Source organism: Stegostoma tigrinum, chromosome 2, assembly GCF_030684315.1.
Source record: "Stegostoma tigrinum isolate sSteTig4 chromosome 2, sSteTig4.hap1, whole genome shotgun sequence".
In the NCBI taxonomy this organism is placed as follows: Eukaryota; Metazoa; Chordata; class Chondrichthyes; order Orectolobiformes; family Stegostomatidae; genus Stegostoma; species Stegostoma tigrinum.
Window position 1 is genome coordinate 70,400,883 of NC_081355.1, and position 12,942 is coordinate 70,413,824.

Here is a 12,942-nt window from a genome sequence, read left to right on the forward strand (position 1 = left end):
TTAGTTGCCAAAGAAAGACAAATTGGTAGTGGCCTAGAAATGAGGCAGATGGCAGTTATTAGTGAGATTCTGAATTCACTTCTTTTTTCCAAAGTTTTGGAAATCTAAAGGTTTCAATATTTTTGCTTGCTTTATTTTCCCAACTTTCTGGCCGTTTTGTCTTCAAGGAGTAGTCTGGGAAAATTCTGCCCAGTTATATTCGATACATGCAGCAATTTTTTTTTCCCCTAACCCATAGGTAGGAAAACTAACAACACTGCAGGGTTGTTTTTACACTTAAACCAATTGTGCTGTCCACTGAAGTCACTGAAGAGCTGCAGGCAGGATATAACTGGTGTTCCACTTAATCTTGTGCCTTTCCTGACTGGCAAGTTAGGTTAAACTCCCACGTGTGCAGCATGAAAGTATTTTTTTTTCCTAAGAAAACTTTCCAAACAAACAACAATTCATATTATTGACCTCAATCCTGTCTAAAACACATGCCAGTTCTTTGTACACTCTCTTTTTTGATTTGTGGTATAATTAAACAGTAGTGTTGAATGATGGAGCTTGTTCCTTTTTGTAGATCATATTCCCAAATTCTCAGGCAGGACTTGGAATGGGCCAGAACGCAACGATTAACAGAATGAACAATGTGTTCAATCTAACATGAAAGAGAGAGGCTAGCATTTTTATATAGACTTTTAGAGCCATAATTTCCCAAAGCCCTGAAGTGAATGATAATGACCTGGAAATAATTGCCCATGAGGGGGGTGCAAGTGGAAAAAGTTTGAGATTTTTAACCACCCCACAGGGGTTGATCAGTAGAATGGGATTGACTGGATTGCTCTGGCTAGCCAGCATGGATTTGATGGGCCAAAAGATCATCTGTTCTGGTAACGACTCTAACTTCCAAAGTGTAGTCACCATTTGGTGTAGGAAATGTGGCTGTCAGCTTACCCCCACAATAAGTTCCGACAGAGTAATTGATAATGACCAATTTCTCTCCTGTTCATCAAAATAATGACGTGGAATCTTTAATGCCCACCTTAAGAAAGAAGCAGGGCTTTGCTTCAAAGTTTTGTCAGTCACAGGTATTACCTTTCATTGTGGTGTAGTGCCTGAAGTGAAACTTGAACCCAACCTTCTCATTTAAGGTGAGAGTGCTACCAACCTGATCACATTTGGCATTATGGCCTATGAACATCTGCTTCAATCTGTATTTTTCTGATTTATTTAATACAGGAATATCTGCATCATTTGCTGTCAAGGTTTTTAAAGCTTGGATGGCAGAAAAAGATGCAAATGCTGTTACCTCATCCCTCAAAAAATCCAACTTGGACAAGAGGCTTTTGGTGAGTTATATCTAACTCGGGCACTTTACAATTAATACGTTCCTTTACAAAAGACCAGGTTGAGATTAAATTCTGAAATATTTAGGGAAGCTTTTTGGTCTGAAAGAAAGGTAAGAAATTGCTATTGTGGAGAAAATTTGACATCTGCATATGATATCAGCAAAGAGACAGATGGCAGTCTAATTTGTGTACTACTAAAATGTCTAATTTGTGTTAAGCATTTGCATCAACATCTTTTCTAGGTGAAAATGCACAAGGATATCCAAATCAAGTGACTATAATTTCTAACATGCCCCGATTTGTCAATATTGAATGAAGAACCAGTTAATAGGTGAAGTATGGGATTTACAAAAGGTGTAGATAATGATGGGTGTCTTTTCTCTAGGATGGGAGATTTCAAGGCTAGGGACACCTTTGTTTTTTAAAAGGTGAGCAGCCAGAGATTTTAAAACAACACTGGAGGGGCAAATTTTTCAGTGGGGTTTGTGTGTGGATTGAACTTCCTGAGGAAGTGGTGGCTGTGGGCACACTTAGTGTTAAAATCCATTTGGATGGATACAGGAATAGGAAAGGTCTGGAGGGATATGGGCCAGGACTGGGTAGGTGGGGCTAGTTTAGTTTGGGATTAGGATCTGCTTGGACTGAGGGGATTGCCCCTGTGCTATATGACTCTATTCTAAATTCAACGTAGTAAAAATCTGCTGTTAAAGATAGTTAGAAATCTGTAAAACATTGGGAATAGAGATAATTAAACTAAGATTGCTTACTCTTTAATGCTGCAGCTAGTGAAGGCGGTGAGTAGCTGAGCCATAAATATTAGAAAATTCCCAACCAAGTTCAAGTCATGGTCTTCGCTGACATGGCAAATAATCACTTTGGCTGAAATCAGCAAAGTTCATTCAGCTTCAGCACTTGGGAAGGGGAGATGGTAAGACTAAGTTCCAACAACTTTGATTTGCTGTTTACATTTAAGTTATTGGTGTAATTGATATTTTAGGATAAATCTCGGTCTGAAAGCATATATTTTGGATTGTATTGAATTATCAGCCATGAATTACTATACATGGACCTTGGAAAGTGAATTTTTTTACATTGCTTAACTCTCTCTTCCTCCATCCATAGGAACTGTTCCCAGCAAACAAACAAAACTTTGAACATTTTGCCACATACTTCACTAATGCGGGTCTGAAGGAACTATCCGACTTTCTCAGAGTCCAGCAATCTCTGGGAACTCGCAAAGAGCTGCAAAAAGAACTCAAAGAAAAACTTTCTCAGGAATGCCCCATAAGAGAGGTATGTTAGCCAAGAGGTGGTTTGAAAACTGATACTCTAATTGCCAGATAATTGGCTCATAGTCATAAATATTATAAAGAGTTCTCAAACTGCTGTAGAATAAGACCAGTCATTTTAAAAAGTGGAGCCATTTATGAACTGAGATCATTTTAAAAAGGGAAGGTGATCTGTTTTGTGGAGCATTTTGTTGGCCAAGGGATTAAATTGAATAGAGAAGGAGCTCTGAGTTCGGTTAGTGGGCTGGATGTGGAAGTAATTTAAACTCTGGTCAACAGGTACCGGAGAGAGATTGGAACGTGGGAACAGGGCTGATTTGCTTGAGAAATTGGGGAAGTTCTTGCACGTCATTCCCACAATCTGAAGCAATCTGTTGTCTGATTCTGGCCTTTTCAGTCTCTGTTTTCCTTCTGTTGGTGAATCTCAGAATTCCTGCCAGTCGTGGATAGAATCGTAGAATCCCTATGGTGTGGAAATAGGTCCTTCGGCCCAATGAGTCCACACTGACCCTCGGAGCATCCCACTCAGACCCATCCCCCATAACCCACCTAACCTACACATCCGTGAACACTGGGCAATTTAGCATGGCTAATGCACCTGACCTGCACATCTTTGGACAGTGGGAGGAAACTGGAGCACCTGGAGGAAACCCACACAGCCACGGGGAGAATGTGCAAGCTCCACACGGACAGTCAGCCACCTGAGGGTGGACTCGAGCCTGGGTTCCTGGTGCTGTGAGGCAACAGTGCTAACTGCTGTGGTTTAAGTTAGCTAGGCCCGCATCTCTGGAATATCCTCTTTATAACACTCTCTTAACTGTCTACCATACTTTTTTTTTCTGACTTCATACCCCTTCAATTCTGACTTATATCTCAGTCAATGTCAGCATTTTGTGGTATAACGCATCTATGAATTTTTGGGATATTTAGTTGTGTTAGAGGCACTACGTAAATTTTTTTGTTTTGGAAAACTCCCGTCACCTCCCTTCAACTGCCAGGTTTCCTGTGCTTGGAAACTCAGCTGCAACCTAATACTTTGCAATTTGAGGTACACAGCTTCAAAATATCTGTTGACCATCACCCCTGGAATGCTAACCGTTTAATATTGTTTTCCAGTAGTATAGAACGTCAGGAACAGGGCCAAAGCCTTGCTGTCAGAATGGTATTATTTTGTATGTACTGCCTTTCAGTCCCTAAAGGAATAGCTGTGAGCTACGAGCAACTACATGTTGGAATTTTGGATTGATGTACCACTTTTTTAAAAAAGGGATGTGCAGAATATATGGTGAAGGTGTACTTGCCTTTCAGCTGAACTGTTAATTTTGAAGTAAGAGTACCTACGTTTCCTAACGTCCAACTAAATTGAATCGGATGTTTTATTAGTTGATCTCCATTGGGTGACAGAGCTGCTACTTTTGGCATTAGAATCTCTCAGCAAGAGAGGCAAAAACAACTCCAATGATCTTTGCAATAAATGTGAATGTGGCAGCTTGATTGGGCACAGTTGTGAAGCATCCCCAAAATAATTACTACAATCTTGTGTTGTCCAAGACAACCATGTGAATGATTGGGGCTGAGGAGAGGGACTGGTATGAGAAACATTCTGCACCAAATGAACAGTTTTGGTAAAGGAATTGGGATAAAGATGGAAAGAAGAAAGTTTAAGTGGTTAGTGCCAGGCACGAATCATTTCACTGAAACCTATTGTCTTCAGATAGTTTTGTATCTCAAAGACGAGATGAAGAGAAATGACTTGCCAGAACAGGCAGTAATTGGACTTCTGTGGACCTGTGTAATGAATGCTGTTGAATGGAACAAGAAAGAGGAACTAGTCACAGAACAAGCTCTGAAACATCTAAAGGTATGCACTTCAAAGAATGAGCAGTCTTCAGCATAGTTACTCATTTGAGTGTAAGAACTAGAGATGGTAGATTCTCACCGACTCTTTGTTTCTTAATGAGCTGTGATAATATAGTTGATGTTTTTCTAGCTTCATTCATCCCTTCTAGATTAAGTGTGGGATTTTAAAAGCACACTAGCTTTTTAAATAGTTTACGAAAACTTGATTACACTCATTTATGAACATGTATCTGCAAAATCTTCGGTTAAAAGCATTGAAATTCACAGCTTAATGTTATGTATCTTGCAATCCACTTTTCAGCTTGTAAGTGTAAGGATAGTAGCTCCTCTCCCCTCTCCTTATTTCCTGTCTCCTCCTCCCTGCAGTTGTGTACATGATGGCAAGCCCTACCTTGAGGTTGGGTACCTCGTTCCAACGGCTGGCTGGTGTGTGCAAGCCAGTCTTCTGCATGTTGCCCCGTGAGAAGCTGACAGTAACATGTCAGTCGAACTCCAGAGACGAAAGGATGTTCAATTTTTAACCCATTTCAGTGTCACCTTTATTCCCTGCACGTTTACCAAAATGTGGCTGTCTTGAGACTATTTCGCAATTTATTATTCTGGTCATTGTAAAGCTATTTTTGAAGATTTTTGTAATGAATTACTTTTGTTGGAATCATTTTGAATATTTAGCTGGACAATAAATGTTAACTTTTAAAATGTGGACAAAATTAAAATGGGAACATTTTTGTCTTCAGTGCTGTGCTCTGAACATCACATCAGGAATATGCATCGGGAAAATCAATGAACACATTCTCTTGTTCTGCACACAAATGATGGATTGAAAATCATATTAGCAATTTGAATATATTTCTTATTATTCCATTATTCTTACGAATCACATTTGAAGAAAAAAATGTACCCCAAGGTACCTTCTGTAATCTAGAACATTTGTGAGATATTTGAAATTTGAGTAAAATTTGAGGCAAGCAGATAGTCATTTGTCAACTACAAAGAGCTAAACACACTTGTAATCACTTTCAGCAATATGCACCACTCCTTGCAGTGTTCAGTACCCAAGGTCAGTCAGAATTGACCCTACTGCAGAAGATTCAGGAATATTGCTATGACAATATCCATTTTATGAAGGCTTTCCAGAAGATCATTGTGCTTTTTTACAAAGGTATGCATTAATTGGCAAGATTTCTTTAAGGAGCAATCTATTATAATTAATACCTAACAGATGTAAAGTTGTTATTGTCTGTCATAAATGTGCATCTTGCAATCTTGTTTGCTCATATCTTGGCTTGTAAACTGTATGAACTGATGACTTGTATAAGTGGGAATTTCATGTGGGAGCCAAGGTTAGGTAGCATTAAGTGATTGATGAAAAGCTGAAGTAAATCATGAAAAATTAGTTTAAACTAAACTTTGATTTAAAACCCTATTGGAGGGAGGTACAAACTGGCAAGGTAGATGAGCATTTGTCATTGTGGAAAATAAAACCAGATCTTGCAAGCAATTAGTTATTTTTCAACATAGAGTTAAGAGTTGTTTATGGGAGAATTCAGGCATTGGGCATAAAGGAGACAAAGTAGGCTCTTAAAAAGATGCAATAATGGAAGGAATCACTGAACAAAAGTAAGAGTTGTGGCAGATAAAGATGGGTGTTCCCATCACAGGTGGTAATGATTAAGCTAACAATTCCAAAAAACAAAGCCACAGTTTTAAGAATTGAACTTACAAATTCAATATCAACGAAAATGCTTACGATTTCTTCGATTTCTTCTATTTCTCAACGTTGGTTAGCCCTGCTGCCGCATAGCTCCAAGACATGGCTTCATTTCCAGTCTCGGGGCGGGGGGGTGGGGTTGGTTTGTGCGTGTGTTCTCTCCAGGTCTGTGTGGGTTTTTGCTGGATATTACAGTTTCCTCCCACAGTCCAAAGATGTGCTGGTTTGGGTGGATTGCCCATGCTAAATTTCCCCATAGCATCCAGGGATGTGCAGGTTAGATGGATTAGCCATGGGAAATGTGGGGATATAGTGACAGGATAGGAGGGTTGGGGGGAGGCCTATAAAAAGTCGATGTAGACCTGATGGGCCGAATGGCCTCTCTCTCTGCACTGTAGGGATTCTGTTATGCACCACTCCTTGCAGTATATGGTAGTGCATGTGATTGAATGTTGACCCTACACTGAAGATTCAGGAATATTGTGCCAATATCTACTTCACTTCAGTTTAATTTCCACTTTATTTGGATTCTCCCATTCATGATCCCCGAACGTTCTAAAGTTCTCTACAGCCAAGTCAATAATTTATTGAAGCATATCACTGGTGCAATGTAGGATATGTAAGAAAATGCTTTTTAGTACCATTTGAAAAGTAGTGAAGGTTAAATCATCAGGCTTTGGACGTTACATTGAGATTTGAGATTTGAAGTAATGAATGGTGAATGGAATCATCAAAAAAAGTGATACTTTGGATGCTCAGCAGAGGAGGTTTGACAAGACATAGCGAACGGGGGAAAAAGCAGTGCAAAAGTTTTAATAGGAAACTGAAAACTATTTGAGCACAGTGTTAGGAGGAGAGAGTATGATGGTGTCCTTGGTACTTTGCCTGTCAAGGATTTTGCGTAATTCACTGAAGTTAGAGAAAGGCTTACATATATCAAGAAACATATCAGTGTTTCTATCTCTGCAGATTTCTTTCTATTTGCGTCCCTTTATGTTGGGTTCAGGCTGCACTAAAGCTCTTGACTTGGTAGGATATAACCTGATAGATAACATGACCTGATCCATTGCATCACTGAAGTCATTTTGAAAGCTTGTGCTTGAAACTTGTAAATGGGTTATTTAAACACTAATCCTGTCAAAACTAATTCTCAACCAACATTTACAAATGTGTTCTTAAAGCAGGGTAGTTGATTAGCAGCCCCAAAGATTTAATTTCTCCCAGACTTAGGGCAACTTTCTATATTACCTTTCTCAACATGTTCTACTTATGCCCCAATTCTTTAGAATTGCACTTTTCATTACACAGAATTTTAGCAATCAAAAACTACCAGCAAAGGCTGCCCCTTTTCAAGTATCTTAAATTTAATTTGATAGTATTTGTATTAGCGCATTATGAAACTGAAATATATCAATACTCTTAAATTTGAATCATGCCATGTCTTTAGCTATACTTGTGCTTTTTGATTTATTGAATGGGACGTGAACATTGCTGGCAAGGCAAGCAGTTATTGCCCGTCCGTTTTCTTGGAAGCACAGTGGCTGGTAACCTCCCACCTGGAACTAGTAGTGGGGGAGAGGGGGTTTCGCAGGAAAAGTGCTTGCAAGTCATGGTGTTCCCATCAATCTGCTTCCCTTTCCTTCCAGATGATATTTGCAGGTTGAATTAACTGCTGAGTACAACTTAGATATTGTGGCGGTGGCAGCAGAGTGCACTATTTACCGACGGTGGTTGAAGTTCGTATTTCACATAGGGGTTGGGTGCTGATCAGATGGGCTACTTTGCTTTGGATGATGTGCTGCTGACTTGGTGTTGGAGCTGCAGTCTTGTAGCCAAATATAAACAGCATTGTATCACACTTTCTACTTGTGGCTTGAGGCATTGGGCAGGTTACTCACTAGAATTCCCTATCTCTGAATGTTGTAACTACAAAATTGGTACAGTTGGTGCAGCTAAGTTTGTTCAATGCTATAACAGCCACCACCATCCCCACCCCTGTCCAAGATTTGTTTTCTAGCCTTCTACTTTTTGGTTGATTTTTCTATCTTGCTTTAGCCAATGTCATTTTGGAAATGTCCCTTTAAAAAATATGTACTTGCCCCTGAGTTTGTTTCTAGAGCAGTTTATATGCTGCTGAAAATCTTGTACACAGCCACTGAAGCTTGCTTTGTTTAGTTGTTCTAACTTTAACATTAAACTCCCAGACAGTAAGTTGGGATGGGAGAAACTTTGTGCTGGTTGCAATGTGTAACAGCTGAAGCCAAACTAGCAGCCCAAAATCAGAACCTTCATGGTGACACAATTTAGCCACTGCCTGTTCGCTTGGCATGAGTTGAATAATTTTTAGTTGACGATAGTCACAGGCTGAGGTGACACCATGAACTGAGATATTCAACTTTCTTTGAAACTTTGACTACTGTTCACAAATCTAACAAGATTACAAGCACCTACACACGCCCTGATAATAAATTTCAGAAGAAGCCGAAGGAGGCTATTTGGTGGGAGCTAAATTAAAGTGGCCACTGTGACTAAGATTAAAATATTTTAATGAGCCTTAATCGCTCTATGCAAGGTTAGCAAGCAAGGTCAACTGGCCGATAGCATTATAACCATCTGGTACTTGAGCAATGTCTCTGCCGCATGATCGTACCTATGCTTAGTGTAGCCTAGTAAAAGGAGTCCTTTTGCAGGATGAGTGTGGATAATGACAAGGGCATCTGTTAGATCTGTTGCACTTATAGTAGGACAGTTTTGAACAGGCTGCTGAGTCAATAGCTTTTAAATATCACTGAGCATCTGTGTTAGTCCATTAGGAAGAGACTGTCAACTTGTCGTTTAATGTGTTGCCTGAATTCAGTAGCTGTCATCAAAGAAGAATGGCAGCTTTTTAGTTTGCTACAGATTGTGGATTTTCCATTTAATTTTAATAATTGCTGACATTTCTGTTAACTGCTTTGAATCACAGCCGATGTTCTGAGTGAAGAAGCCATTCTAAAATGGTATAAGGAAGCACATGTTCCCAAAGGCAAAAGTATGTTTCTCGAGCAAATGAAGAAATTTGTCGAGTGGCTACAAAATGCCGAAGAAGGTAGTATTAGCAAAATATTTGTTTCTGTTTGTGCCTTTGCAATTCAAGGCCAAATGATGACCTTCCATTCCCTGCACCAAATTCCCCCCATATGACAAATACCATTGTTAAAATAAGAAATGTTTTTAAAAAGTCAGTTTACTCTGACTTGACTTGAGTGAAAACAATGCTATGACATTTGAAAATATGCCTGATTCTGCCGTCAGTATAATTGCTTGTCGTGATTGAGGTTAGAAAGCATGCAAATGGTATCAGTATAATCTGGAAATCTGGGTGCCATATTCTGGGGATTTGATCTTTTTCTATACTCTCAACAGCATTTTGAGAATCACTAAATATATTAGCAGAAGTTTAATCTAAATGATGGGCAAGTTGTCCAATGTATATTTGAAAATGAAACTAAAATAATGGTAGATAAACATTGCAAATAATTAAAGAATTAACTCAATAAATACAGTAAGTATATAGAAAAGTACAGCACAGTACAGGCCCTTCGGCCCATGATGTTGTGCCGTGGAATAATCCTCAATATATTTCAATAGAGAATAAAAACCCCACTATAAGAGGTTCTGCTGATGAAGCAAATAAATCAATGTAATCTTCAATTTGAGAAAGAGGCTGATAATGTTGCCAAAAAGAGCAGTAAGCTTGAGGATTGGGAGATGTTTAGAATACAAATGAAAGCAATAAAATGGCTATGTCAAAATGGAATGTGAGAACAAACTAGCAAGACACACGAGATTATGTCTGTCAGGATCTGTGAAGGAAGCGTTTGGCAAAAGGAATTGCTGATTCTTTCTCAAACAGAAGTTTGAGAGAGAGAGACACTGACCATGTTTTTATAACAGTCCCAATGGATTGAAAGTGAGCGACAAAAACCCCATTATTCAAGAACATAGAAAAACGAAACAGTTTCTATGTAGGCCAATTTCCTTGACATCCATATGCAGAGAAAAGATTAACATTTATTGTTAACGTCGTCTGGTAAAATAGCACCAAGACTTGTTAGCAATCCATGTAGACATGTTAACGATCTTGTTCACGATCATGTTCAATTATATCTGTTGAGTTTGAGGTTTTAATGAGCAAAGGTAATGAACTGAATCAATAATGCGCTGTTTGAATTTTGAAAAAGCATTCATAAAGGTGAAATAAATAAAAATAGTTCAAGAAATGGAAGTGGCGGGTTCAGCACTTCACAAGTGGCCAATTGAGGCACTGCGATTGGTGGAAATGGAGAAGATTCAGGGACCTGGGAAAATCTTGTCTAAACTCAGGTTTTGTTTTCTTATGAGTTATCCTTTTGCTTCCTTGCCGGGATGAACAATTGTTTTTATTTGAAATAAATCTCCTATTATGGGATGTCTTTTTGTAATTCCTGGATCAAAACTGGAGTTAATTTCAGTTGCTTCTTCCTTTATAAGAAACAAAAAAATTCCACCTGTTCCCAGTAAGTTGAAATACTGTACTTTAAATGACTAAATTCCTATACTGATTTGAAATATTTTACACTTTTTTCAAACATTTTAACATTTTAGTGTCCAGTTGTGGACCCACAGTGATAGTAGGAAGCTTCAGTATAGTGTCCTGGACGCTGTGGACTTGGACCTGTGTCAGGACACTCTCTTTTGTTCATTGGGCTCCAGGAAGTCTACTGGGGCTGTTGCACAAATAGTTGCCGCTTGGTGTCTATGTGCTGGCTGGTGTCTGCTCAGGCCGCTGTCCCCCTTAAGCTGGCTGTGAGGATTGGGCCACTGCCCTGATCAGGTGGGGGGTGGCTGATCATGACTGGGCTTGTTAGCTCCTCTGTCTGTTTCTGAGAGATGCAGGCTGTGGAGACTACACAAACAGGTTCAATATTTGATTTGTTTTCTCATTTACTTTTCAGATTATTAATATGGGAATAGGATGTAACAGTTTTTGGACTAATCAACCTATAATATAAATGTGATTTTTCTTTCTAGAATCAGAATCTGCAGAAGGTGAAGATGATTAGCAATGGGACTTGACCAAGCGCCACAGAGTTTATGAAGGCCTGTTCACTTGCCTTTATGGTTTCAGTAGGAGAGATTGTGATTCCAAATCAAATGGAAACAATAGGATAGCCTTCCTAATGTGTCGAAGAACTGATGTGAAATAATGGAGATCTGAAGCATTACCTGCTTCTGTGAGATTCCACACATTCAGCTGTATGCTAAACTTAGTAAAACTATTTAAAAGGAACAGTGTAGCCTAAAATGAAATAACGTTGATCTTGCATAATTTTCAAATTCTGTGAACTTTACAATTTTATTGTAGCCTTTTTTGATTTGTCAACATTTGTAGTTTATTAACTGTTTGTGAATATGTAATTTGGCACTAGGATTTTTTGAATAAACATTTTTGTATTTTAAAATGTAAGAGACCTTTTCTAGTATAGTACACATTCCTTTTGTCTGTTGTTGTTGCAAACAATTATTTTTGAAGATTTCAGTTTTTTTGAAGATTTCAGTTTTTTTTGAAGAGTTTCTAAACTGCACCTTAAGACTGGGTAGCTTTATTCTAATGTTGTAAATAATTCACTCTTGTATTTTGGCAGGCTTGTTACAGTGGTGGATGTTCAAAGGGAAATGTAAGAAAATTTGTCAGGTCACAAAAACAAACAAATTATACAACATCTGAAAATTCAATGATAATGCAACTAAAATAGTGGGTATAGAAAACATCACAATAGCATAGGATATTAAAAGCAGAAGATCGACCACAGATTACGTTTTGAAATGTTTTATTCCTGATGAATATCACATGATCTGACCATGTCAAATTGAAGATATCAAACGTTAAGGAAATGTGGACCAAGCTGCTATATGCGTTCAGCAGCGCAGTCACCACCTGCATAATAAAATATAACATTAGCTGGTTTGAGGACTGCTGTGAGTAGTTACCTCTTGCTGATCTAATTGCTAGCACCAGGTGAGGCCTAACAGCATGATGTATTGTTGTGTAGCTAGCGATATTACAAACTAAAGACGGTGCCCTTTTTGAGGTTAGTCTTCCACTCTCATGTATTGAAAGGCTTTGTTCACTCTGCACAAAACATTAAGGTTTTATTATGACTTTATTTTTGTGGGATAGTTCTGTGATGCAACTCTTGTCCTGACTAATTTAAGACCTGAATCATCAGACAAAATGATAGTACTAACAGAGTCAGGTTTAGCCTTTATTTGGTAGGGCTTGGCAGGATGAAGAGTGTTCTTATCGAAACGTACAAAATCATGAGACTTGTCAAGACATGTTAAGATGTTTCCATTAATGGAGAACTCTTTTATTAGGGACATAGTTACAGAATAAGGGAACATTCTTTCCAGACACAGGTATAAAGAAATTTCTTCACCTGGAAGATCATGAATGTCAAATTCTCTATTACAGAGAATTGTCAAGGCTGGATCATTGAAAGTATTTAAAAGAGAGAGGCACTTTTTAAAAAATATTGGAGTTTGAGGCCTGTGAGGATCTGATGCGAAAGAGGAGTTCAGGCCTGTGTAAACCAGCTAAGACCTTCTAGAAAAGCAGAGCACTCTTAAGGGGCCAAAAGGCCTGTTTCTCCTCATTTCTTAGCTTACATCAACCCTGTCAGTCCCAAGATATAGCTACAGAGAGCCTCAAGGTTGTATCAAAAAT

General features: G+C 38.6%; 1 protein-coding gene across 1 annotated transcript in view; it reads left to right on the forward strand.

Moving 5' to 3' along the window:
* Window positions 1-11,682, forward strand: part of LOC125461561 (eIF5-mimic protein 1) — a 52,680-nt gene extending 40,998 nt beyond the window's left edge. The window contains exons 7-12 of the mRNA XM_048550485.2: window positions 1,225-1,334; window positions 2,457-2,627; window positions 4,338-4,484; window positions 5,507-5,645; window positions 9,160-9,282; window positions 11,247-11,682. Of these exons, the coding sequence (XP_048406442.1) occupies window positions 1,225-1,334; window positions 2,457-2,627; window positions 4,338-4,484; window positions 5,507-5,645; window positions 9,160-9,282; window positions 11,247-11,278 (722 nt within the window). The 3' untranslated portion in view covers window positions 11,279-11,682. The remainder of the gene's footprint in view (window positions 1-1,224; window positions 1,335-2,456; window positions 2,628-4,337; window positions 4,485-5,506; window positions 5,646-9,159; window positions 9,283-11,246) is intronic.
* Window positions 11,683-12,942: the final 1,260 nt, after the last annotated feature.